General features: G+C 51.2%; 2 protein-coding genes across 5 annotated transcripts in view; one reads left to right on the top strand and one right to left on the bottom strand.

Moving 5' to 3' along the window:
- Positions 1–15,628, bottom strand: part of SYMPK (symplekin scaffold protein) — a 36,184-nt gene extending 20,556 nt beyond the window's left edge. Inside the window, exons 1-9 of one of the 4 annotated variants that reach the window (XM_025849583.2) lie at positions 15,494–15,628; positions 11,543–11,666; positions 11,332–11,397; positions 9,981–10,034; positions 9,815–9,888; positions 7,189–7,315; positions 6,220–6,469; positions 3,947–4,117; positions 2,468–2,707 (exon numbers count right to left, since the gene is read on the bottom strand). In XM_025849583.2, coding sequence (XP_025705368.1) covers positions 2,468–2,707; positions 3,947–4,117; positions 6,220–6,469; positions 7,189–7,315; positions 9,815–9,888; positions 9,981–10,034; positions 11,332–11,397; positions 11,543–11,647 — 1,087 coding nt within the window. In that variant the 5' untranslated portion in view covers positions 11,648–11,666; positions 15,494–15,628. Of the gene's footprint in view, positions 1–2,467; positions 2,708–3,119; positions 3,279–3,946; positions 4,118–6,219; positions 6,470–7,188; positions 7,316–9,814; positions 9,889–9,980; positions 10,035–11,331; positions 11,398–11,542; positions 11,667–15,493 lie in introns of those variants that run through there. The other 3 variants (XM_025849584.2, XM_073886529.1, XM_025849585.2) reach the window with 3 other exon arrangements.
- Positions 15,629–16,435: 807 nt separating this feature from the next.
- Positions 16,436–23,782, top strand: FOXA3 (forkhead box A3). The gene is made up of 2 exons (XM_025849485.2): positions 16,436–16,629; positions 22,026–23,782. Exons 1-2 carry the CDS (start codon positions 16,561–16,563, stop codon positions 23,007–23,009), a joined length of 1,053 nt encoding a protein of 350 aa, XP_025705270.1. The 5' UTR covers positions 16,436–16,560; the 3' UTR covers positions 23,010–23,782.
- Positions 23,783–27,069: the final 3,287 nt, after the last annotated feature.

Here is a 27,069-nt window from a genome sequence, read left to right as displayed (position 1 = left end):
TAATAAATGTAAAACGACACACAGCCTGACTCCAACATGTGCAAGAAAGTGAATCTAAACCAGGGATACAGTTTATAACCAGAGGGTTTATGGAACATCCAGGTCTGAGACGAGTGGGGTAACGGACATTCACACACCACTGGGGGTGTGTACGGTCATGCAGTTTTTTTGGAAAACAGTTTGGCAAAGGCTATCAAGAATGTCCATGCACCTAGTAGCAATGGGCACCTCCAGTGCTCAGATCTCGGTGTCCGAAACTATTCCCTGCTTAAAAGAAACTAGGGCTCCTTACAGAAAAGGCTGATTCCAAGGCTGGAGTAAGGAAAGTACAAGAAGAGTCCAGAACATCTTGTTGTGCCAGAAAATAAGAAATGCTCAAAAAAACTAATGGGACACACCAAAGGGTCATCAGAGCTAGCTCAAAGGCTCCCTTGGCTCAGTATGAGGCAATGTGAGCCACAAAATGAGTACCGAGAGTAATGGATTACAACCCAGAGAGTAAGAATCCACAAGTGCAACTGATAATAAAGTAGGGAGAAGAAAGCTCTTCCTTACAGAATGCCAACTAATAAATGTAGAAAGAAAGCTCATTAGAGCAATAACAGATGTTAAAACTACCGGGTCGAAGTCAAGGGAAACAGGTAGTTTTACAGAGTACAAGTTATCTCCCTCAACTTAGTATTTACAACGGGGGAAAGTGTACTTGATACTACAGAAAACTGGGAGACACTATTTCAACCAAGTGATCAACGCTTCCATCACCAATAAGGGGACAAATTGGTATCATGTGCCTCCCGACACCACACAGAGGCGGTCAGGGCATCAACTCTGCAGCGTCCCTGCCCCAAGTGCAGAACCTAGATGAAGTCAAGAGGCCAGAGCAGATGAGCCCAAATAGGGGGACATTTTGTCCAACAGTAGTCCTGGACTCTTCACAATGGCAAGGTCATGAAGCACAGGAAAGTTGGAGAATGGATTAGGGAGGCTAAAGGGGTGCGACAACTGAATGAAACGTGTGAGCCTCGCCTCATCAGGGGTATGCAGGAGCTTTCAGGACTATTCTTGTGACTTGTCTGCACGTCCAAAATTACTTCAAAATAAAACGTTTGAGGAAACAGAACAATAAAAAAGGTGGGCAGAAAAACAGCTTTAAATGCACCAATCCCACTACTAGGAATCTGTCCTGTAACTGGACATGCACTCAAGACTCTCATACTATAGCAATCTTTACAGAGATTACTAAAAAAAAAAAAAAAAAAAAGACACAAATGTCCATCAACAGGAGGACTGGTTAAAGCAATGTACGTGCACTATAGACTATTATACCACCATTAAAAGGATGTAGTAGGTATCTATGTGCAGATATGGAAGGAGCTCTAAGATGACTACTAAACATATTAAGGCATAGAAACCCTGCTTTGCATGCTCAATTATGGAGGAAGGTAGTAGATCTCTACCTCACTCCTTGTATCAAAATAAATTCCTTATTTTTAAAAATAATAATTAAGGGCGCCTGGGTGGCTCAGTTGGTTGAGCGACTGCCTTCGGCTCAGGTCATGATCCTGGAGTCCTGGGATCGAGTCCCGCATCGGGCTCCCTGCTCAGCAGGGAGTCTGCTTCTCCTTCTGACCCTCTTCCCTCTTGTGCTCTCTATCTCTCATTCTCTCTCTCTCAAATAAATAAATAAAATCTTTAAAAAAAAAAAAAAAGAAGATGGTAATTTAAAAAAAATAATAATAATAATTAAAAAATCCAATTCTCTCATAAACATTCTGGAAACATCAGTGATTTAGAAAAAAAAATGGAGTAAAGAAGGCTGCCGTGGTTTACACTATTGACAAAATAATACAACCATCAAGAAATTACTTCAGGGGCGCCTGGGTGGCTCAGTCGGTGAAGTACCCAGCTCTTGGTTTTGATTCAGGTCATGATCTCAGGGTCGTGACATCAGACCTCGCAAACAGCTCTGGGCTTAGTGGGCATCTGCTTGAGGATTCTTTCTCTCTCTCTCCTCCTGCCCCTCCCCCCGCCCCACCCTGGGGCTCTCTCTCTAAAATCAATCAATAAATCTTAAAAAAAAAAAAAAAGAAGAAAGGACATTACTTCAGAAAGAAAATCCAATTATAAAGGAAACAAAGGAAAGGAGAACTCAGGTATTTCTGAAAGAAAACATAAGTGTTACTATAGGGGAGTGGTTACTTTTGGGGAGAGGAATAAGAGGGAGACTTTTCATTCCATTCCTTTCTGCTAGATTTAAGTAATTCATAATTATTTTTATGTATATTACATACTTCATTAATTCTATTTTGATATCACCTTCTATGTCCTATCCGTATACTGTAATTTACACTACAATATTAACTAATACAAATCAAGCTCATAATTTAATGTAAGTAACTGAATACTGTAAACATGGTCAGTCCCCGCCACCACCTCTGGCCAGGCCTGGCTCAGCTCCTCAGCTCACCTAGCTTCATCTTCTTGAGCGTGGAATCTGAGTCATCTCGGGGCCGCTTGCGGGCATCCTTGCCACTGGGCATATTGCGGGCGATCTCTGCCTGGGGTGTGCCCAGGTCTACCAGCAGGGTGGTGATCTGGGCCTGAAACTCCAAGGAGGCTGGGTGCTTCAGGACACTCAGCAGGTGAAGCTTGAGGTTCTTACGCACACTGCTCACCTGAGATTTGGCCAGCGTCGGGGGCAGGTTGGCTGTGAGGAAAGAAGTGGGAGCTTTGTTCTGTGGACACAGCCCATGTGGCCCTGCTCGTCTCACAGCCCAAGCCCCAGCTTGGGCAGTGGTTGCAAGAACCTCCTAGAAAAGTTCCTTTGTTCTCGGATCTACTGTGTATGTAGCCTTCCCCCTGTACAAGATGATGCTTAAAACCCTCAAAGGGTCTCCATCAGGATTAGTCAACCTTAAAACAAAGAGGAAGCTCACCCTTCCTTTGATTAAACGTAAAGGCTCATGTCCCCCCATCTCTGGTCTGGAAATTCCAGTATGCCTCCCCTGGGGAAGGCTATCATCACCACCTTCACCTCCACAATGCCCCAACTGAACGGCCCCAACAGTGCGCCTCGCTGGTCCTGCCACCAGATCGATTGTCCAATGTCTAACAGTCACCTTGATGAACAAGCCTTCCCTGTTCCACAGAGAAAGAGGATGCCTGTAATTTTGCCTGCCCAGCATCCTTCCCTCCTTCCTCAGCCAACAATGCTCCCATTTTCCTTTGAGGGAACCACCCCGGCTCCATTCTCAGTCCAAGTGGGCAAGAGACTCAGGGCCAGTCAGAACAATGCAATCCCTTGGCCACTGTGATTGGTTCAGAGATAAGCTACCAATGTCTTCTCAGCCAATCAGGAACAATGGGCGTCAGCCTTTGGACTTTTGCTGGAATGATGGGGAAGGAAACACTGTCCCCTGGGGTTGCCAAGTGGATAGAATGGAAACCTGGCGCTATCAGGGGCCATCTTTGCTACCCCAAGGAAAGAGACACAGAACAGAACAAAGCCAACAAGGAGAAAATAAGAGCCAAGAAATGGGAGACAGATCCACGATCTGTTCATATTCACACCTCAAGCCCAGACATTTCAGTTTTCACACATGCACGAAAGTAGAGAAAAGACTATAACAAATCACCAGGTACCCATCAACACTTTCCCTTCTGCTTTCTTTTTTGGTTGTTGGGGTGCAGGCGGACGCTGGAATATCTTAAAAGTATTTCGCAGACATCATGTCATTTCACCCACACATACCTTAATATTAAAGCCAGCTTTGAACCAGCTTTCTGTCACATGCAACCAAAAGATTCCTGTGTAATCTAGAGCATGCTTCCTATGTCCAGACCTACTAGACTCATGAATCCCTCAGGGATCTGCTACTGAGCTCACATTTTCTCTGGACAGAGCAGACTGGCCAGCGGAGAGCAGGAGGGGAGAGGACCAACCTACCATGCAGGGTTTCATAGGCCTGGATCACCTCTGACATGAACATGGGCCTCTGGCGGGCGATGTTGGCAAGGGAGCCCAGCGCCGTGGTCAGGTTGATGGAGGAGATGGCGGGGTGCACCATGAACTTGAGCAGCTGCTCCAAGGCTGCCTTGCCTTCTTCCCACAGCACATCTAATGAGGGAGAGAAGACTACCAGTTAGCAGGGGCCTTTCTCCCTGGCCTCTGAGGAGAGCAGACTTTAGGGCCAAAAGGAGAAAGATTCTTACACATGACAGCTTGAAAGGGCTGAAAAAACAGAAAATTTAGTGGTTGAGGAGTTCTATGAGATAGACTATTTTTTTTTTTTAAAGATTTTATTTATTTATTTGAGAGAGAATGAGAGATAGAGAACACGAGAGGGAAGAGGGTCACAGGGAGAAGCAGACTCCCTGCTGGGCAGGGAGCCCGATGTGGGACTCGATCCCGGGACTCCAGGATCATGACCTGAGCCGAAGGCAGTGGCTTAACCAACTGAGCCACCCAGGCGCCCTGAGATAGACTATTAATGGACATAAAAATCTAGGGGTGCCTGGCTGGCTCACTCGGTAGAGCATGCAACTCTTAATCTCAGAGTCATGAGTTCAAGCCCCACATTGGGTATGGAGCTTAATTAAGGAAAAAAAAAAGAATATAAAAATTAAGAGATGATGCTCAAAGCATGGGGTTCCAACAGTGAAAGACCAGAAATGATTTTAAATATCCAACTATAGGAATCTGATGATATGAGTGATGTTGAGATAAAACTTTAAATATGTAGACATGCATACGTACACATAGACAAAGCACTCAAAGTCCTTTGTACCACCACTCTCCTTGATCTGGTCCCCAAAAGTTAACCCTTAACAACTTTGGTGGATATCTTCCTTGACATTTTCTATGCAAAAACATACTGGAGGGGCACCTGGGTGGCTCAGTCGGTTAAGCGTCTGCCTTTGGTCAGGTCATGATCCCAGGGTCCTGGGATCGAGTCCCACATCAGGCTCTTTGCTCAGCAGGAAGCCTGCTTCTACCTCTGCCTGCCACTTCGCCTGCTTGTGCTCTCTATGACAAATAAATAAAATCTTCATAAAAAAAGAAAAGCCAACAATCACAGGCTCTATGAATATGCACATATATAAAATGTCCATGTCTAAGAAAGGTCTGGAAAGAAACATATTCTTAGTACTGTTTATCTCTGGAAAATAGGACTGGGGGGTGGTATTTTCCCTCTACACCCCTCTGTATGTTTTGCTTGATACTTCAGCAGTGTACATGTACTATGCTTATAATTTGCAATTAAGAAAGCCATTAACGGGTGCCTAGGTGACTCTTCATTTTGGCTTGAGTCATGATCTCGGGGTCGTGAGATTGAGCCCTGCCTTGGGCTCTGTGCTGGGTGTGGAGCCTGCTTAAGATTCTCTTTCTCCCTCTCTCTCTGCCTACCCCCACTTGCACATGCACACACTCTGTCTCTCTAATAATAAATAAATGAAAATTTTTAAAAAATGAGGCATCTGGGTGGCTCAGCTGGTTAAGTGTCCAACTCTTGGTTTTGGCTGGGGTCTTGATCTCATGGGTCATGAGACTGAGCCCCACTGTGGGCTCTGCTCAGTGAGGAGTCGGCTTCAAGAGTCTCTCCTCTGTCCCTCCCCCGACTCATACTCATGATCTCTTTCTCTCAAAGAAATAAATCTTAAAAAACAAACAGTTAAAACTAGCTACCATTTACTAAATGCTCACAGCCTCATGGAACCTCATGACAAACTCATGAAAGGGGTAATACTATCACCTACGTTTTACAAAAAAGGAAATGAAGTTCAGAGAGAAGTAACTTGCCCAAGTTCACATAATAAGCAGTGAAGCTGGGATTAGAACCTAGCATCAGGGCTCTTAACCAATGTCGATTTTTTAAAAAAAATTATTTATTTATTTATTTATTTATTTATTTATTTGAGAGAGTGTGCATGTGCACACCTGGGGCAGGAATAGGGAAGGAGGGGAAAGAATCTCAAGCAGACTCTGTGCTGAGCGTGGAACCCGGTGGTCTCAATCCCATGACCCTGAGATCATGACCTGAGCCAAAACCAAGAGTCATGCTCAACCGACTGAGCCATCCAGGTGCCCCTCTTAATCAATGTCTTGTACTGTCTCCAGAAATGAAAAACCAAGAAAGAAAAGGGGGAGGGAAAGAAGGAGGAAGGGAGTCAGAGTAGTTAGTGACTGACAAATGGGACGAGCTGATGGGTGGCACTCACTGTACTGGATATAGGGGTGGTCACGAGGAATGCGGTCTAGGCTGATGTCATGCTCCTGGCGTCGGGGCACCTCCGAGTCAGCCATGCGGGGTGACAAGGTGACGATGAGGCCCTCCACAAACTTGATGGCGTGGGTGCGGATGCCGTCATTGTCAGAATCCAGCAGCAGAATGATGTCCGCAGCCATGGCAGACACCATGTCCCAGCAGGCCTCCTGGAGCTCACTGATGACTCGTGACTTTACCATCCACTGTGAGGGTGCCAGGGAAGAACAGAGGCAAAGAGAAGGGACATCAACTGCCAACTCTATCACTACCCAGAGACCCATAATGATGATGAATAAATTCATTTGGGAAACATGTACTGAGCTACAACTCTGCCCCAGGCCCCGTGCTAGATGACACTGGGGACAAGACCCAGGGGTGACCAAACCAAGTCTGATTCTGCCCTCATGAGGTTCACAGACAGTGACAACCCACAGTGAAGAGGCTCAAATCTTAAGACACAGGAATAACAATACTGCCCTCACAATGTGGTGGCCCAAGAGTAAATGGATTCATTTATTTCATTAATGCTAATGAACACAACACCACAGTGCGTGCTTTTCCTTACAGCACTTACCTCAGTACAAAACTAAAATTTCTGTGATTCTTTGATAAGCATCTATCTCCTTCACTGGGCGGTGAGCACCATGAAGGCAGGACCCAACCCATCTGAGTCACAGAGGAAGTACTCAGGGAATGTTTGTTAAGTGCATGAACGGATGGGTGGAAGGATGGATTTAATGGCGATTCCCTGACCATTAGGACATTAGACCCCTTTGTGGTCAGTTCCCAGAGATCAACAGCACATCTTGCCCATAAAGAATTTGATCTGTCCCTGGTTTAACAGACCTGCCCCTGTGTCCCAACAAGGCTATAAATGAGACCTGTCAGATCGGGATGCTCCCAGGTGGGAGGGAGCACTTACTTGCAAGGCCACCTTGTAGAGCTGGGTCATAGTGAGGATGGCCTTCTTCACCACATTCACATTCTCATCCCTCAAGAGCATGTTGAGGTTTGCGATCAGTTTTAGCAGTAACTCAATGTCTCGCTTGCTGGGGGATAGAGAAAAAAGGTCAAGGTCAAAGTGGTCTTGGGGTATGTGATGGGAGCCTGGGGTCCACGAGGAAAGGGAAATCAGGGTCAGGTGTTTGTCAGGAGACTGGAGTTGGGGGGGGGTAGTCAGGGACTGCATCTGTCTCGTTTGTCAGCACGTCCAGAAACTGAGAACAATGCCTGGCATCTTCGGACATAGCCACCCATGAACCCTCTCTCTGGGTTATTCCTGCAGTGCCCACTCTTTTACTCTAGTAGGGCCCTGCTGTTCACATGAGGGGCAGCACAGCCAGACAAATGGACAAGCCAACTGTCTCATTTAGGCTAGTACTTCCCTTGTAGTAGCTTGTTGTGAACACTGCAACAATACTTGTAGTTAGAACAGTATAGAAAGCATTTGAAAATATTAGCTGTCATTACCTTTAAGCACTTTGTTTTATGTAACCCCTAGTTTTGTTCACTAATCTGTTTACCTCAGTCCTGAGGGCTCTGAAAGTGGGGGACCCTTTCTAGTCATATAGAATCTCATTTTTTGTTGAAGAATGAAATACGTATTTGTTTGATGAATTAAAAAATTCAAGAAGGCCACACCTAGAGCTCAGATCATGAATATAATTTTTACAACATTCTATAATCTGAAGTTAAATATTAAGCTAATCAGTCAAAAAATATGAAACTCGGGGGCACCTGGGTGGTTCAGTCCGTTAAGCGGCCGACTCTTGATTTCGGCTCAGATCATGATCTCAGGGTCATGGGACTGAGCCTTGAGGCAGGCTCTGCGTTCAGGAGGGAGTGTGCTTGAGATTCTCTCTCTCCCTCTGCCCCTCCCCGCCCCGCCCCCGCTCCCATGCTCTAATAAAAAAAAATAAAAAAAAAAAAAAAAAAAAAAAAAAGAAAAAAGAAAAAAGAAACTCAACTGCCAGCTACGTGAAGTCAGAAACAGTATCTGTATTTACTCACTGTTGTATTCCTACAGCCTGAGACACAAATGCCTGGCACATACCTGTTGAACATATATTGAAATTTACCACAAATTCTCCCAGTAAAAGGTGGAGATTACGAATTTGGGCAATAGCATTACAGATATGGGTTAAAATCCCAGCCCTGCCACATACTGGCTTTTTGGCCTTAAGAAACTCACTTCACCTCTATGAGTCACAGTTTTGTCTTGTGATAAATGGGCCACATAACTAATCCATGATATTATTTTTGAAAATCTAAGTACATTAACAAACTAGGTAAAGCATTTAGTACAATGCCCGACAAAGAGAAAACAGTCACTAATTAGGGGCTATTTTATTTCCTCTGAGTCATAAAGCAACCGAAGAATGTTGAATGAACAAATAACTCAGCTTGAATCACTTTTATCATTCTGAGCCTCAGTTTCCCTTTCCTTAAAAGGAGGATAACAAAGCCTCCCTTCCCAAGGCTGCTGTGAAAGTTACAGGTGAAAACAGAGGAGGGGACTTAACATAGCACATGGCAGAGTAAGCTTCCCATGTGGGCACCACTACAGTGAAATTCTTGTTCAACAAATACGTATTCAGTGCCTCCTTTGTGCCAACACCGTCCTAGGCATGGGGATAGAGCGGTCCACAATACAGAGAAGGCTTGCCCTCGTGGGGCTGACGTTTTTGTGGGGAAGACAAGCATCAAGGTAATTCCAACTAGTGAGGACGCCATAAAGAACAGTGCAGATGGGATGCCAGAGGTCGGGGGCTGCACTGGCAGAGCCAGGAAAGGCTGGCTGAAGAAGACCAGAGTGAAGTGAAGGAGTGAGCCGGGGGCTCCCTGGGGGTGAGCATCCCTTGCAGGTACAGTAAGCTGAGAGAACAGTGTGTTTTGAGGAACAGGGAGGCTGGAGGATGTGAGTGAAGATCAGGGAGGGCACCAGGAGAAGATGAGGTGACGGGGAGAAGTCTGGGTTTCGATCTAAGTGAGCCTGAGCTCTGAGAGCAGGGGAGAGCTGAGACGATCACTCTGGCCACTGTGAGAGAGGAAGCAGAGCACGGGTCTGGTATTTCCTTTGGGGAGGATAAAAATGCATTGGAACTAGATGGGTAAATGTGCTAAACGTCACTGAATTGTTCATTTAAAAATAGTTAATTTTATGGTATGTGAATTTACTTCAATTAAACAGAAGAGAGAGAGGGGAAGCGGGGTAACCAGACAGAAGGCCACCGGAGCCACCTAGGCGGGAGGTAATGGTGGCTTGGAGCAGCCTAACAGCCAAGGAAGTGGTTGAAAGATGGTCAGATGCTGTTTAAATGTTGAAGGTAGAGCCAACAGTCCTTACTGATGACATGTGGGATATGAAGTGTGGGAGAAGAGCAATCATGAATGACTCCAAAACTTCAACCTTATTAAATATTTGCTGAGGAATCAGTGTGCATGGGAGGGAAAATGGGTCCAAGAAGCAGAGGGCAGGGCCAGACGGGGAGCTGAAGAGGCTATCTCCACCAGGGGTGCTCCCGGGGGCTCCCTGCGCCACCCCATACCATGCCTCCTCGATGAAGCCAATGACAAATTTGCGCACTTCGATCGACTTGTCCGCTTGGAAAGCGATGATCTCCTGCCAACATCAGGAAGGCGGGTCAGGGCTGTACCAGGATCCATCCCCTTGCCCCCTATACCCACACCCTTTCTCTCCCATTGGTCACTCACGTCCAAGAAGTTGTCTAGTAGTGTAGGATCTTTGTTGATGATCAATTCCTGGACCTGGAAGGACACTGGGGATGAGGAGGAGGGCCACCCATATAAAACCAGGCTCCAATCAGTACAGACAGGAGCATGTAGGAGAAAATAGCATGGAGGCAGGCAGCAGATAAACTCAGTTCAAATCCTGGCTCTGCCACTCCCCACCATGGCCTGGGCAAGTGGCTTCCTCCGAGTTTGTCTGCTCTTCTAAGAAATGGGGATCTTAAACACCAACTCATAGGGCTCCTGTGAAGCTTTAGTAAGAAGATCCTATAAGGCGTAAGGTCCTGGTCAGTAGTGAGCACCTGACACACAAGGGGGGGCTAAAGAAGAGGGGAGTGCTGCAGGAATTCCTTCCTGAGGCTCATCCATCAACTCTCTCCACTCTCCTCCTGTTTCTACTCCCCAGTCACATTGCCACAATTCAGCAGGCATTTCATGAAGTGAGAACCCACCTCCTGATGCCCTTGGACTTGCCAGGCTCTTTGGAATAAGCTCTTCCCACAGACTTTCTCATAAAAGCCCAGTGCCAGCACAGGCCTGGCTCCCACTGCTAAGAGGTTGAGTCAGCTACCCAAGGCTACAGGCCATACACACTGAGCAAGCAGCAGAACTAGGGCTCTCACCCAGGCGACCCAAACCTCCTGACCCCTGAACTTCACCTGCCTCCCAGTCTGAACAGCACACGGCCCCTTCCCTCCAATTCTTCCTGTCTTCTTTTGCCTTTGCATAGCTTATTGTGCGCTCCACTCCACTCGAGACACTCTCCCTCTCTCACTTAGCCTGCTTCTCTCCTCATCCTCCGGGTCTCAGCTCTGATGTCCCCTCTTCCGGAAAGCCCTCCCTGACTCCACACCCCCAGGCTGGGGCAGCAGCCCCCTCGAGACTCCCACAGCAAGCTGGGTTCCTCCATCCTAGGCCTGCCCACTCTGTTCCCACTGTCTGGTGACCTGCATGTCTTCCCCACTAGATGGAAACCCGGCAAAGAGGAAATACAGGATGGAGAGCATAGGATTTGGAGTTGGAATCCAGCATTCAAGTCTTAGTTCAGCCAGCTCCTAGCAGACTGACCTGAGGCTCATTATTTTAAGTTCTGAGACTCTGCTTCTTTCTATAGAAACTGGGGACCAAATTACCCTGCTTCACAGAGCTTTTGTGAGAATTAAATGAGAGCATGCCTGTATAGCACTGGGCACCACAGCAAGCATATCCCAAATGCTTAAAGGTGGACACTAGCATTACACCAGTGTCTTCTTTTTCACATGTTCCCAGCCCCTCCCCTTGGGCTGCTCAGCCCAGCAACACCCCAGACCCTCACCTGCTTGAGTACTGTGATCTTTGAATCATTGGTGATCAGTGCTGCCTGGTTCAGGAGATCCACCACCTGGAAGGAGGAGGAGAGGCAGGGGATGGCGCTAGTTTCGCCCGCCCAGCCCCTCAGGCACCCCCTGGGCTCCGCACCCAGGGGTGGACTGCCCTAAAGACACGGGCTGTGCCTCCCCATCCCACACCCTTCTCTCCAGGCTCACTCTCTCTGAGGTGGTCATGCCATCGATGCCCGGGCCCTCCTCTTGTGTGAAGAACTGTGACGCCACGCTCCGCCGAGTGACACTATCCCCACTACTGCCTGCCATGGCTGCTATCCGGGACTTCCTGGAAAAAAAGAGGACCCATCAAGCCCTGGGGCTCCGTGGATAGGCTGGACGTTCACCCTACTTCGCGTCCACAAAGGGCGCGACCCTCCTTTCCATTCTGTCCTGTCCCTGTTGGGTCTTCTGAAGCCCCTCTCCCATCCAGGCTCTGTCTCAGACTGTGGGTGTATATAGGGGTTATAATCTGGGAGAGATGGATGTCTCCCAGGCCAGAGGCAGTCCCTTGTGGAGTGCCAGGCCTCACCTCCAGGACTTTGCACATAGCAGGCTGGCCACAAACATCTGCTGAATGACTGAACAAATGAACACACAGCAGCCACCTTGCTGGTTTCAGGGTCTCGTCTTGCCATCCGGCTGTACTCGGGACCAGACATGACAGCAGGCTTTCTATAACACAGCTCTGAGGAACACCAGTCACAGAGTCCTACATGCTAAGTATTCAACACATCAGAAAAGGCCTAGTTAAAATAAATGGAATACTATGGAGTTTGTTTTTTTAAAAAGGGGAGAGGGGAAGGGAAGACTTTTGGGCATCTGTCCCAGAGTCACACTTGGCAAAACTATTTATTTTATTTTTTAAAGATTTTATTTATTTATTTGACAGAGAGAGAGATAGCGAGAGCAGGAACACAAGCAGGGGGAGTGGGAGAGGGAGAAGCAGACTCCCCGCGGAGCAGGGAGCCCGATGCGGGGCTTGATCCTAGGACCCCGGGATCATGACCTGGGCCGAAGGCAGCCACTTAACCGACTGAGCCACCCAGGCGCCCCTTGGCAAAACTATTTAATAAGGATAAACTACAGCATTATTCCTAACAGCAAAAGACTATTAGCAACCCAAGTGTTCTCAAACAGGGAGACTGGCTGGAAAAACATGATAAATCCACATAATAAAATACTATGCAACTGTAAAAAGGATGGGGGCGCCTGGGTGGCTCAGTGGGTTAAACGTCTGCCTTTGGCTCTGGTTCCCTGCTCAGCGGGAGCCTGTTTCTCCCGCTCCTCCCCGCTCATACTCTCTCTTGCTCTCTCTGTTGCTATCTCTGTCTCTCTCGCTCAAATAAATAAATAAATAAAATCTTAAAAAAAAATGAGGGATGAAAAAATGAAAATCTCTATACATTGATAAACAGTGGATTCCAACATATATTCACTGAAAACATGCAAAGCGGAATACAATGTTTGCCGCATGCTCCCTTTTTACAAAACACACACACACGTACATGTACATATATATATATGTACCTACGTACACATATATATTTAAAAAAATGAAAAGATAAACAAAAAATCAGAAGAGGAGGGAAAACAGTTAAGATAAATCTGGTAGGTCTCAATGTATCATTATAAAAAGCTGTCTGCAACAGCCTATGGCATCACAGAAAATAGCAATTCAATCCATTTTTGTCAAGTTTGTGTATGAAGACACAAAATGAACTGGGTCTGTTTCCTCTTCTATAAAAGAGGGATGGAGCACCTGGGTGGCTGAGTGCGCGTTCGGCTCAGGTCATGATCCCAGAGTCCCGGGATCGAGTCCCACATCGGGCTCTCTGCTCAGTGGAGAGCCTGCTTCTCCATCTGACCCTTCCCCCTCTCATGCTCGCTCTCTCAAATAAATAAAATCTTAAAAAACAAAACAAAACAAAAAACAGGGATGGCAAAAGTGTTTACCTCCCAGGACTATTCCGAGGAGTAGATGAGTTAGTACACAAAATAAACACAAGATAAGTACAGCTACTATTTTTATGTGCCCCTGAAAAGATCTGAAGGATGTTGCATAAACTGTTAAGAACAATTTGAGGAGGGTGAAAAAGATGGACCTTTTAAAAGGAATGTAATATATTGCAATACAGTAATTATTCACCAGATGTCTGCTGAATGAATGAGTATCCAACAGTCTCCTTCCTAGTCTCCCCGCCACCTGTCACAGCCACATCTTGCTTAGTGTCAATGCCATCATCCTCACCAAGGCCTAGAAGACCTTGTATGAAAGGCCCCTTCTACCTCTGCCCTCACTTTCCTCTAGGGTCTCTGTGCTCCAGCTCTTCCCTCACTACCCTATTTCAAGTGTCAATTCTTTCTCCCTCTCCATCTGTGTTACTCTATTTTTCTACACAGCCTTTATTACCTTCAACATACTACAAATTTATAAGCTCCATGAAGGCCAGGATTTGTGCGTGTCTGTTCACTTTTTAGATCTCCAGCGTGGAACAGTGCTTGGCACCTAGTAAGTGCTCAGTAAATATCTGAGTGAATGCCAAAGGGCTTCCCCAATCCCTAGACTTAGTATCCCCACCCTTTGGCTCCAGAATGCTTGAAAAATAACAACTAATATGTAAGCATACGTGTCAGGCACAATTCTAATACAAATGTTAACTTATTTAAAGCTCCCAACACCGGCAGGTACTACTTTTAATCTCCATTTTACAGATGAGGAAATTTGAAGGCAAGGGAGGTAAAGTCACTTGACTGAAGGCTCACAGCTTCTAAGATGCAGACCCAGCAGTATGACTGCAGAATCTATCCTCCTCACCACCATGCAGTCCTGCCTCTCTGAAAGCCATTCCTTCTCCACCCCAGGTCTGTTCCCAAGCAAGCCGAGGCGCATGGTCACCTGACAACCAGCATACTCCAGTCCCTTATCAGAACACAATGAACCTTTTCCTGATGAACCTTTCCAACCTTTCCACTCTCTCCATGACAATAACAGACTGAGATCTAGCTTTTTTTTTTCTTTTAACCCTGTGTTCTTCCTCTTCTACTTCTTGCTTTATCCTTAAAACAAAACAAAACAACAAGGTTTATACACATTTCCCTTTCTTTTGTAAAAAGGGAGCATATAATTAGCACGGCCTGCTCTTTTGTTTGTTTTCACTTAATATATTCTGGAGCCCCCTCTCTATATCAATGTAGAGACATTTTCTTCATTCCCTTCCCCCAACCCCCCATTCCCTTTAATAGTTGCATAGTATTTTATAACGTGGATGTTATCAGCTTTTTTTCTGCCAGTCTCCCTACTGAAGAACATCTGGGGTGCTTGCAGTCTTTTTGCTATTACCAACAATCCCCGCTTCCCCTCCCCTCCCGGTGTACTCCTTATGGAGTACCACTGCCCCACTCCCACTTCGGAATATGACGCCACCCCTCATATACGGAGTAACCCCAGGAGTATCTTTCATTCATTCAACGAACATTAACCAGGCGTCTTCAGTGCGACCAGCGCTGTGCTGGGAACAGAGCGATGACCAACACATACTCTTGTCCCCGTGGGGTTCACGGTCAAGGTCCTAATCGAAAAACCCCACAAATAAAGGTCCAATGATAAATCAGACCACATGTGACATGAAGGAAAGGGACAAGGACCTATGAGAGCGTTTAACAGGCGGATTTCGGGACGGAGGGCGGGAAAGGAGGCCTTCGCAGAGGAAGTGACGTTGATGCCGAGACCCGAAAGATGAATGGGAGTTAGCCAGGCAGAATGGGTAAAAGGATGTTGCGGGCAGAGAGGACAGCATGTGCAAAAATCCTGAGGCGGAAAGGCGCATGGCGAGTTTGAGGAACCGGAAGGCTAGTGCAACTGTGCGAAGTGAGGAACGAGCAGAGAGGCCGAGCCGGGGCCGGCGGGGCGGACGCGCCTTGGGGGCCACGTTGGAACTTTGCCCTCAGGGCACTGGGAAGCCACGGGAGGGTCCCGAGCTGGGGAAGAAACTGGGGTCCCGAACGTCACTGCTCCCCTTTCCTCGCAGCGCCCCAACCCGCCGGCCAGCGCCCCTGCCGCTTCAGAGTCCCTCCTCCCTTCGTTCCCGGGCCCCCACGCCGCCCCCCGCTCACCGCGGCGCCGGCCTCCGTCCCCCTCGCGCCCCCTCAGCAGCGCCTCTTCACAGACGCCGCCGTCGCCATCTTCCGTTCGCCGCCGGGACACTGCGCACGCGCCGCGCACACAGGGCCGCCGGGAAATGGAGTCCACACTGCGGCCCGACCCCGCCCCTACCTCCTGCGGCGCGAGAGGCCTTCCGCCCTCCCCCCGACGACGCCGGGGTGCCTTTCATTTCCGGCCTTTGAACGCCATGCCTTAAGGGAAATGTAGTCCCTTAGCAGAGGCACTGGACGGAAAGGGAGGTAGAGGCTTCTGGGAAATGGAGTTCACGGTGGTTTCTGAGTCCCTGGACGGCTGGTGTTAGAGAGGGTGGAGAGTCCGCGCGACGAAGCTCCTAGGTCCTGGAGGTGGTCTGTTGCCCCACTGGAGTCTAAGCAGAGTCCCCGATCCCGTCCACCTTAGGTCCTGACCGTTTACGCAGTCTGGAGCATTTCCAGTTGTCGGAAGCTTCAGTCTTCCTGTCCGTCCAATGGGAATGTGGGTTCGAGGGTCTCTTACGGTCCTTATGGTAGCATATGCTGACCTCTGGAGTCCACTGCGCTCTGAGGCCCCCTCTTCTCCGCCGCGGTCATGCTGGGCTCTGGCTATTCGCCTTCTCCTGTCGAGGTGATGAAACCCGCTGGGGTAGAGGAGCCCCAGAATTCTGCCCTTGGGGACTTTAGCATCGGCAGTGTCTCCCACTCGTAGCTCCCTCTCTTCAGCCACCTCCAGCTCTCGTGGCCCCGGGCTGCGGCTCCCGGCGCCTGAGGTCTGTCTCCGCGCAATCCCGCAGGGGGCGCCCCAGTCCGAGCGCGCCGCCCTCGGGGAGGCGGGAGGGGAGCCCGGGGCGGGCGAGGGAGGGGGGCGGGGGTGTCCCAGCTATAAAGCGTGGCCGCCTCCCGCGGCGCCCAGGACGGCTGGGACCCCGGGCGGTCGGACGGGCGGGCACCGGTCGGAGCTCGGGCCGTGCCGGCTGAGAGATCTGAAGCGCTCGGTTACCCCCGGGCCGGAGCGGGGGCGGGAGGGGGCGCAGGCCCGGGGGATGCTGGGCTCGGTGAAGATGGAGGCCCATGACCTGGCCGAGTGGAGCTACTACCCGGAGGCGGGCGAGGTGTGTCCTCGGGGATGGCGGAGCGGAAGTGGGGGGCAGGAATCAGGGTGCGAGCGTGAATGGGGGGCAAGGATGGGGTGTGGGATCAAAAGGGGGCCCCAACTACAGTTGAGGAGCGGAGGAACTAGAGACACGCAGACCAGGTGTAGGAGTCAGGGATGGGGGACGAGGCATGGGAGTGCGGTTTAGACTGGTTGGAGCGAGGGCTCAAACGGAAAAATTTAGGCAAGGGTCAGGTCATAGTTTAAACGTGACGACTGGGTGTTGCGGACCCAAAATCCAAGGGATTAAAATGAAAAAAAAAAAAAAAAACCTCAAAACAAAGATAGGAATCCGAGTTCCAGGACAGGGGACCGAGCTGGGGGATTAGGAAATAGGGTTCCAAAGAGGGGGAAAGACCGGAGCTAAGAGATGGGAGAAAAAGGTCACCATTAAGGAAAGTCTGAGGTGAGAGCTCAGGGATAGAATATAGTTAAAGATGGGGTTTCCGGGGTAGAAATCAGAGTTGAGATTGGAGGATAAGCATCTTGGGGGTGGCGACCTAAGAGTCAGAAATAGGGATTGGTGCTCAAAGTTAAGAGATGGTGGTGCTCAGACATGAAACATGGTTTGGGAACCTGTAATAACAGGTGGGTGAGAGTTGGGGCTCAGAGAGACGGGGGCCCAGATAGGGTCAGAGTTGGGAGCCTGAGAGCAGATGTGAGCAACGGCATTGTCAGGAGACGGGTCAATATCCACCCCCATCTCTATTCATGACCCTTACCCCTCCCGCCTGAACTTCAGTGGTTTAATTGTTTTTAGAGACCCTCAGCAGGGATACTCCTTGTTGGAGGCTGGAGGGTTTCAGATTTCACACACACCCCCCTCCCAGTAATCTCCAGTAATTGCTAATGTCCTCACTTGTCCCATCTCTGACAAGGCCGTCCTTGGAGTAGGGGGTGGGGTGTATGGTAATTCCCTCACCTCAGCAGAAAGAAAGTCCTTCCCCAAGTCTAACTCCCATTCCCATTGCTGCAAGGGCTCCTCCTTAGCTTGTTCTTTCTATAGTCAAGATTGTGAAATGGCAGGGGAGGGATCCTAGTAGGAAGGTTATGGGGGTCTGGACATTTGGGTTCTTAACCTGGAAGGAGACTTTGGGCTTCAGGTCAGAGGGGGACTGGAATGTCTGAGATCCCCAAGGATTCAGAGATCTGGGGGTTTACAAGGGGCCCCACCGTGCCTGAGTCCTGGGTCTGGAGTTTGAAGCTCGGGGTGGGACTCCTGGTTTCCCAGGCCTGCAGGGATTGGCAAAGTGCCCAGGAGGGGCCAGTCCTGGGGCTGTGGAGGTGTGAGGTGCACGTGGGGTGGGGCAGGCTGACCAGGGAAGGGATTGGGAGTGCGGAGAGCTGAAGGTGAAGTTGTATGGTGGGGAAGGCAGAGAGAGACCAGGTTGGAAGTGGAGGCTCCCAGGTGGCGGTGGGGGGCGGGGGGGGAGGAGGGTGGGTTGCTGAACCCCTAGAGAGTTCAGAGCCTGGGGACATGATTGAAGAAGACCCAACTACAGATCTATGTTTGGGCAGGGGCCACATCTTTAAGAAGTAAGTTGTGTGGGTCTAGGGATGGAGGAGTCGCTATTGGGGCACAGTCTGAAGTTTAAGAATTTGCATTTGCACATTGAAATTGTGTCAGTAATTGAGGGACCGTCTAGAAATGATTAGCATTTGAGAGCATATTGTGGAAGAGTTAACATATGGGGGGCCGGAAATGGAAATATGGTGTCCCCAGCCTTCCCATCCACTGAGCCACCTCCTCCCCCTGGGTCAGAACAATAGGGAGAGAAACATCTGCACTCACTCAGCAACTAAGAACTAAGAGGGTTCCCAAACTGCTTCTTGCTCACAGCACCCTCCTGCTGGGGTGATTGACACCCCCGGTCAGGCTCCCTGTCAGGAAGGAAATTGGAAAGTTAGCACCCTGGGGTGTCCCGACTGGCCTCCAGTTCTCACAAATCAGCTGGTCCAAGTGCTCCCCCCTTTTAGAGATGGGAACTCTGAAGCCTCTCCAAGTGTTGGGGGCTGCTGGAGGATCTGCACTGTGACTGGGACTAGAAACCAGGCTTCTGGTTTCACGCAGCCTTCCTCTGCTCCCTGTCACACCCTCCCCCAGAGACAATAAGGAAATGAAAGGAGAGAAATTCCAGCCTCCTGGGACGGGGGGTGCAGGTCCCCTGAAGGCTTCCCCCCAATCTCAGCCCCGCCCTGGCAGGGGAGATCCGGCTCACACCCGGACACTGGGGGTTCATCCCAGCCCTGGGGCGTGGGAAAGCTAAGGGTGGATTAGGGCAGCTGGTGTGCTTGAGGTCAGACCTCAAGGAGGACTTCCGGGTGGGTGGAGACCCAGAAAAGGAGGGCCCTGGGGTCCCGGTCATTCTTCCTCTGTGATACAGAGGACGCTCATGGAGCTGGAGAATTGGAAGTGAGGGTCGCAGAGGGATTTAGGAACCCTCTGTGGATGCCCCTGAGTCCATTGCCTTCCCTCAGCTCTGAAGGACCCGCTTCCCTTATCCTGGGGAGGGGGCAGAATCAGCCAAGGTGGTGGTGGGGACACCAGTGCGTGGAGGAGGGGTAGCTGTGATTCCAGTTTCAGTGGGAGGCTTCTGGGGGGATGGTGATGCTGAGGCGAGGAGACAGAGAGGTCCAGAGATGTGCTGGAGGGAAAGAGACATGGCCGGGGAGGGGAGCAGAGAGAGACAGGGAGAGATAGGGTGGGGGAAGAGGGATAGGGTTGGGGAGAGTCATGAGGAGGGACAGGCAGGGGGGTTGGGGAGAGATGAGAGAGAGACAGGAGAAGGAGGTGAAGACAGAGGGGCGAGAAAGAGATGGGGAGAGACAGGGAGGAGAGGAAGCTTGGATGGAGACTAGGGAGTAGAGAGGAGGGGGAGAGGGCAGGAGCAGGGAGGTACTGAGATGGGGGAAAGAGATGGACAGATACACATGGAGCCAGCTGGGAGACTCAGAGACCAGAGACAAAAGAACTGCCTGGAAGTATGTGAGAGAGAAGAGAGTTTCTCTGCCTGGGCTCAGACTAGAGTTGGTTGTCGCCTGTCCCCAGCTCTCTGAGTGACCCCGGCCATTCCCTTCTCTCTCAGGACCTTGGGACCTGCAGACCCTTACAGTGACAGGGGACAAGACAGGACCCACTGACTCACAGCAAAGGCAGCTCGTGCTGGAAAGATAGCAGCACCCCCAGGGCCATGAGACCCCCGCGTGGGGAGGGAGCAGGGCAGACAGGGGGCCATTGGCGGACTGAGGGAGAGAGGATGGTGGACAGTGGATGGAAGCGGTAAATACACACAACGAGGGAGAAATCACCACCCACCATGCTTTCTGTTTTCCATGTTTATCTGGTTCCTTTCCTAGCAGGAAACTGTCAGGTCTGTGAAGGCAGGCGTTTCTGTCTTGTCTTGGTCACTTGCTTTTGTAGCGTGATCCAGAGCACTGGTCTGGAGCCGGGCTGCCTAAATTCAGAACCCCAGCTCTGCCCCTTCCTTACTGTCTGACCCTGGACAACTTCTCTGGGCCTCCAGCTTCCTCACCCATACAATGGGTGTTACCATAGCGCGGTTGTCAAAGTTGAACGGAGACCTTTCCTGTGAAGTGCTTGGAGCAGTGCCTGGCACAAAGTAGGTGGCCAGATAGATATTTGTTTAATGGATGGAAGAATAGAGGGTTATTTAGAGAGACCTAGTGATGTCTACTGTTTTTCATTGAGCTAAGATGCATGTTTTTCATTTGAACATTTCTGAAAATGGGATGGGCTTTACAGTCAATGGTGTCTAGGGACTGACAGTATTTTTCCCCCCTTATTGGTATTATTCTTATTGGTACTTAAAATAACACGACAGCTTACAAATAGCGATGCCTTAGATTTAATGATATATGGTAAAGAGGCAATATAGATTAGGTTGAAACGTGATTTCCGATACTGAAACATTTAAACAATTTTTTTAAGTTTTACTTATTTAAGTAATCTTTACACCCAATGTGGGCTCGAACTCACAGCCCTGAGATCAAGACTCGCATGCTCTTCCGACTGAGGTGCCCCTCCCCCCTCCACAATCCTGAAACATTTTTGGCCTCTAACAACTGTAATTCTATAACCCAAAAGAGTGATAGAGATTACCCATATTTATAGATGGGATGGAGATAAGTCAGGAGTTTTCGATTTTTTCAGTTTTAGGACCTCTTTACATGCTTAAAAATTATTGAGGACCCCAAACAGGTTTCATTCATGTAAATTATGTCTAGCAATAGTTACTGCGTTAAAAAAAGAAAAGTTACTGTATTAGAAATTAAAACTGAGAAATTTTTATAATATGGGTTAATTAATTTTAAGATTTTATTTATTTGAGACAGAGACAGAGTGAGCGAGAGCATGAGCGAGGTCGGGGGGATGGAGAGGGAGAAGGAAAAGCAGACTCCCCACGGAGCAGGGAGCCTGACACAGGGGCTCGATCCCAGGACCCTGGGATCATGACCTGAGCCGAAGGCAGATGCTTAACTGACTGAGCCACCCAGGCACCCCTGGATTAATTAATTTTAAACCAACAATTTTTTAGCATAAATACTGTGTTTTTACTAATAACTATATTTTGGGGCGCCTGGGTGGCTCAGTCATTAAGTGCCTGCCTTCGGCTCAGGTCATGATCTCAGGGTCCTGGGATCGAGCCCCGCATCGGGCTCCCTGCTCGGCGGAAAGCCTGCTTCTCCCTCCCCCATTCCCCCTGCTTGTCTTCCCTCTCTCGCTTGTCTCTCTCTGTCACATAAATAAATAAAATCTTTAAAAAAATAAAAATAAAATAAAATAACTATATTTCAAAACATTTAGTGAGAGGAGTGGCACTGTTATATTTTTGGCAAATCTCTTCAGTGTCTGGTTCAATAGGAGACAGCTGGATTCTTGTGGCTGCTTCTACATTTGGTCTGTTGCAATGTCACATGTCCGGTGGCCTCTGGAAAACTCCACTGTAACTCCTGAGAGAGACAGAGAGTGAAAAAGGCTAGTAATTTCTTAGCATTATATGCAAATAGTTTTGACCTCCTGGACATCCTGAAAGGGTCTCCGAGACTCCCCCGGGTGTCCTGGACCACACTTTGAGAACCACTTAAAGCATGAGCTCCAGTATAGGGATCCCTTGGGGGATGGAGGGTGAGGTCAGGGATGGGGCTCATGAGGATGGGGAAGAGAGAGAGACTTCCAGAGACAGCCATCTGCAAACAGAGGTAAGGATGGGAGGGACTTGTAGAAGAGGCAAGACAGACAGACAGATGGACATATAGTGGGGGCCAGTGACCCTTTGCCGACCAGGAGAGTGGCAACTCACTGACCTCCCCCCATCTCTCTTTCTCTCCTTGCAGGTCTACTCGCCGGTGACCCCAGTGCCCACCATGGCCCCCCTCAACTCCTACATGAGCCTGAACCCTCTGAGTGCTCCCTACCCCCCTGGGGGGCTCCCTGCCTCTCCGCTGCCCTCAGGACCGCTGGCGCCCCCAGCCCCCGCAGCACCCCTGGGGCCCACCTTCCCAGGCCTGGGTGCCAGTGGTGGCGGAGGCAGCGGCTCAGGGTACGGCGGCCCGGGCCCGGGGCTGGTGCACGGGAAGGAGATGCCGAAAGGCTACCGGCGGCCACTGGCCCACGCCAAGCCGCCATATTCCTACATCTCGCTCATCACCATGGCCATCCAGCAGGCGCCGGGCAAGATGCTGACCCTGAGCGAGATCTACCAGTGGATCATGGACCTCTTCCCCTACTACCGGGAGAACCAGCAACGCTGGCAGAACTCCATCCGCCACTCACTGTCTTTCAACGACTGCTTTGTCAAGGTGGCGCGCTCCCCAGACAAGCCGGGCAAGGGCTCCTACTGGGCCCTGCACCCCAGCTCAGGGAACATGTTTGAGAACGGCTGCTACCTGCGCCGCCAGAAGCGCTTCAAGCTGGAGGAGAAGGTGAAGAAAGGGGCTGGCGGGACCTCCACCTCCAGGAACAGTGCAGGGGCGGCTGCCTCGGCCGCCGCCCCTGCCGCCACGGTCAGCTCTCCCCCGCAGCCCCAACCTCCGCCCCCTGAGCCGGAGGCCCAGGGCGGGGAAGATGTGGGGGCTCTGGACTGTGGCTCACCCCCTTCCTCCACACCCTATTTCACTGGCCTGGAGCTCCCCGGGGAGCTGAAGCTGGATGCTCCCTACAACTTCAACCACCCTTTCTCCATCAACAACCTAATGTCGGAACAGACACCGGCACCTCCTAAACTGGACGTGGGGTTTGGGGGCTATGGGGCAGAGGCGGGGGAGCCTGGGGTCTACTACCAGGGTGTCTATTCCCGCTCTCTGCTTAACGCGTCCTAGCAGGGGTGTGGGAGTGTGGTGGGTGGGGTATGGCCGTAACTCACACCATCAGGCGCTTGGGGCCTGATCCTCCTGGTGACACTTGGCTCGTCCCATCAGTTACCATCTTGGTTAGCCTATTAGGGTGGTGATTGCTGTCTCTGGAGGCATCGGGCCAATCCTTTGGGTACTGGGATAACTGCCGTTGACATCTTGGCAGGCCCACTGGGTACTACAAAGACTGCCATGTCGATTGATGTTGTTCGTCCCTCTGTTGGGTGCTCTGATGGCCACCACCCGGGATGACATCTTAGTTGGCCCTTTGGACACGGTGATGGACATCCTCTTGACTAATCCTTTGGATGTGATGGTGATACCATTCCAATGACATCTTTGGCCCATTGGGTGCTGTGCTTCTTTTTTGGTGGGCTTCTTGGCATAGTCGATGCCGAGTTGGGCAGCATCCTGCATAACATCTCTATTTTGGGCACGTTGGGTGCTATGATGGCCACCATCTCGGTTGGCTGACATAACCAGTGTCCCATTGTGCACTGTGATAGCTGCCACGGCCCCTGGGTTGGCCATTGTCGTCACCGTCTCTTTGGTGTGAGTTGAGTGAGGGATGGAAGTGTGAATACTCCTTGGTTTTTTCTGGAGCCCATTCCCCTCTCTGGTCCAGGAGAAACCAGAAAGGACTGGCTAGGGTATGGGGAATTTCTACTGAAGTCTGGTTCTTGCCTGGGAAGCGGGATACTGGCTGTGCTTGACTATTAAAGGCACTGTTTTTGCCTCTCGCTGAACGTCTCTTTTCCTTGGAGGGTGGGCCCTGCAGGGCTTGAACACCTGAATTGCAGTGTCCCTGTCCCCTCTCCCGCCTACCCCCAAGAGGTAGCTGCCTCTGGGGGAGGAGTTGGGGGAGGCATCGACCTGACCTTTGGCTCTTCACTGTCCCTGACCCCAAGGACAGTTTGCTCACAGATAGCAGCCCCTGCAGCAGTGGGGCCAGGGCGGCCGGGGGAGGAGGCTCTGCAGTGACCAAGGCCATCTCTCCACCCCCACTCCCCAGACACACACCTCTAACTCTGAGGCCCAAGGAGCCCAGGGGCTACTCAACTTTTGGTTAAGCTGGGGAGGAGGGGAAGGCACAAACCAGGTGTTAATTGAAGGAGATGGTGTGTGTGTGTGTGTGTGTGTGTGTGTGTGTGTGTGTGTGTGTGTGTGTGTGTTGGGGGGGTGGGCCTCCATTGGTCATAGGATATTACTGTGCCCACTGGGGTCTCTGTGGCCTGCGCATTGTTCCCTCTGGTGTGTATCCCTCCATTGTGTGGGTTTGCATGTCTCTTCACACTCTGAGTGCTACCTGTGGGTCCTGGGATCTCTTATTGTTTAGTGTGTATGGTTCTCTTTGTCCACCTACCCCTGGGTCCTTGTGGGTCTCCCACTGTAGGCGCAGGTCTCCATGGCCATTTGTCAGCATACCCATTGCCTCAAGGAGTCTGTGTGGGGCTCAATCTGCGTCGAAGGCCTGCCTGTCACAGTTCTGTGTGCACCTCTGAGTCAGCATCCGCCTGTATGTTTCAAATGTTTCAAAGAGTCTGCCTGCGCTTGGGTATTATGCCTGTCACTGTTGCGTGGAGGGTTGGCTGTCCCTTCTGCAGGCAGGTGTGTGGGGAAGGAGTTCGGTCCTCCTTGGGCGACTGTGGGCCTCTGGGGTTGCTCTCTGGGTGTCTCTGTTCCTCCAGGGCTCTGCCTAGGCTTTGAGTCTGGGGTCAGGCTCTCAGATGTTCTGGGCACGTGGCTCTCGGGGGGGGCGGTTGGGGGGGAGACAGTGAGCAGAAAGAGGGAAAGGGACTGGGCCAGGGTCATTCAGCCAGGTGAGGGCAGGTGGGCGGGTTTGGTCTTATTTTGTCTTTTCCTTGTTTGGGGTTTGCCTTTCTTGGTCCTTGGTTCTCCAGAGGCTCATTCATTTGTTCATCAGACCAAGGGCTGCCTGTTTACGTGTGTGTGTGTGTGTGTGTGTGTGTGTGTGTGATATGTCTCCCCTAGTTTCTGTGTGTCCATTTTTCTGTCTCTTTAGTGTCATCTCTGTCGCATTCTGTCCTTAGCCTTCTCTCTGGGTCTTTGTCTCCTGGCTTTTTTGAAAACCTTTGCTCATCCTCTGTAGTCTATCTCTTACACAGTCCGCCTTGTGCTTTCTCTCTCATTTACTCCGGTGCTTTGACTCTGTCCCTCCTTCCCTCTCTCTGGGCTCTGGATGTCTCTGTCCTCCTCTTGGGGACTGTGACTCCTTTCCGGGGTCTTCCCCGCCCCCACCGTTTTGGATCTCTGGCCTCGCTCCTCCTTCTCTGGTCTTCAGCTCCCTGAGTTTCTGCCTCTACCTGCCACCTCGCAGGCCAGGCCCTCTATTTCTGTCGTGGTGCCCGCCCCGCCGGCTGCGTGTCACCCCCCGCCCCCTGCCGTGCTGGCTCCCGCGTCAGCCGTCCCACCGGCCTCGCTGTCCTGGGCAGGCCGGGGAATTCCTCCTGGTTCCTGGAAAAAACAACTGGGGCCGAGAGAAAGGCCCTCAGTCTCCCCGGGCGCCTGCCCCCCTCCCTCGGGCCTGGGGGTCTCTCCCGGAGTCGGCCGGCCTGAGGCAGGAAGCCCTGCGGTTTCTGGCTTCTCCCAGGCGGCCTCCGGATCTGGCCCCCGCCCCCCCGGCCAACAGCCCAAATATTATTCCGCAGGAGGAGTCGGTGGTGGCGGGAGGAGGCCCAGGCTGAAAGAGGCTTTCAGGGCGGCCAGGCCTGGGGCTTCCTGTCCCCAGGCTTGGGCCTCAGGCCGCCCCAGTAGGGACCTCAGGTGGCCGGAGGGGCGGGTGTTGTTGTAGGGTCCTGGGGGGAGGGTGGGGCCATCCGTCAGGGTGTCTGGTGGCCACTGGCTCGGCTGGCGTGGGCAGGTGTGACCCCCACCCCAGGGACAGCCGGCTGATGTCCAGCGTGGAAAAGTACCACGGTCAGACGTGGGACGCGTGGACAGACATGAGGATGCCAGGGATCGGGGGATGGAGGGATAGCCATGGGGACGCAGAGAAGCCGGGGCTGGGACAGGTGAAGCTGGACAGAGCCTGCGGGCCTGGGTGACATGGTCCAAGGGAGGGGCCCATGGGTGGGGAAACGGAGGGCCAGGGCAGGGTCCCAGCTGTGGGCAGAGGTCCCGTTACATCAGAAGGCATGTGATAATAATGCCGGAAAGAGTAATCATAATCATAGCTACCAGGGCTTACCATCTATCCCGCGTTGTGCGAGCATCTTCCGGAACGGATTGACCCAATCCTTCCCATGCCCCCCAAATTATTATTGGTGAAACTGAGGCAGGATGAGGTGAGGCCGCTTGCCCAAAGTCACACGGATAGTGTGCGGGCGGCGGGAGCTAGGACTTGAATCCGGGCAGTCTGGCCCAGAGTCAGTGCCCTTAACCGCCATGCTGTTGTGGAGCCCGAGAGGGGTGACCGCACCATGGGGCCCTGGGGTCCCAAGGCCTCCCTCCGAGTCAGCCCCATTCCCTGCCATGACCTGCCCCAGGAGGAGGAAAGCACCCCGGAAGCCAGCGGGGGTTACAAGTGTGTCTGTGTGTGTCCCCTCTGTCACTGTTGGTGTTTTGTCCTTCTGTCTCTGTGCCTCGCCTCCTGTCGGCCTGTCTTCGCAGCCTGATGTCTATTACGGTGTGTCTGTCACTGGGTCTGTTCCAGTGAGTGTCCGTCACCAGGTTCGGTGGGTCTGTTTATGTCTCTCTCACTCTGGGTCTGCCTATATCTGTCCCTGTTTGTCACCATGTCTGTTCCCCTATGTGTCACCATCCACCCAGGTGTCACCGTGTGTGTTACTCACCGCCCAGGCCACAGGTGGGCGTGTCGGGCCCACTGGTGCCAGGGCGGGGGCCCAGCCCGGCCCACCCTCGCCTGCCATGGGCCAGGCTGGGCGCCTGTTTGCAATGCCTGCCACAGGTAAACACCGAGATCCGGAACCCAAGGGCCGCCTCCCTCCCCTCTGCTCCCTGCCCCTCGGCCTGCCCTGGACTGGGCTGCAGCAGAGCCCCCACAGGT

The sequence above is a fragment of the Callorhinus ursinus genome, unplaced genomic scaffold, assembly GCF_003265705.2.
Source record: "Callorhinus ursinus isolate GAN/ISIS: 27379988/994484 unplaced genomic scaffold, GSC_fseal_2.0 scaffold71, whole genome shotgun sequence".
Lineage (NCBI taxonomy): Eukaryota > Metazoa > Chordata > Mammalia > Carnivora > Otariidae > Callorhinus > Callorhinus ursinus.
Note: the sequence above shows the minus strand (reverse complement) of the source record. Positions and strands in the feature narration are given on the sequence as shown.

Excerpts from the sequence above, each read along its gene's own strand:
- FOXA3 (XM_025849485.2), top strand. The coding sequence starts at position 16,561 with ATGCTGGGCTCGGTGAAGATGGAGGCCCATGACCTGGCCGAGTGGAGC. Across the intron at positions 16,630-22,025 it reads ACTACCCGGAGGCGGGCGAG|GTCTACTCGCCGGTGACCCC; the intron begins GTGTGTCCTCGG and ends CTCTCCTTGCAG.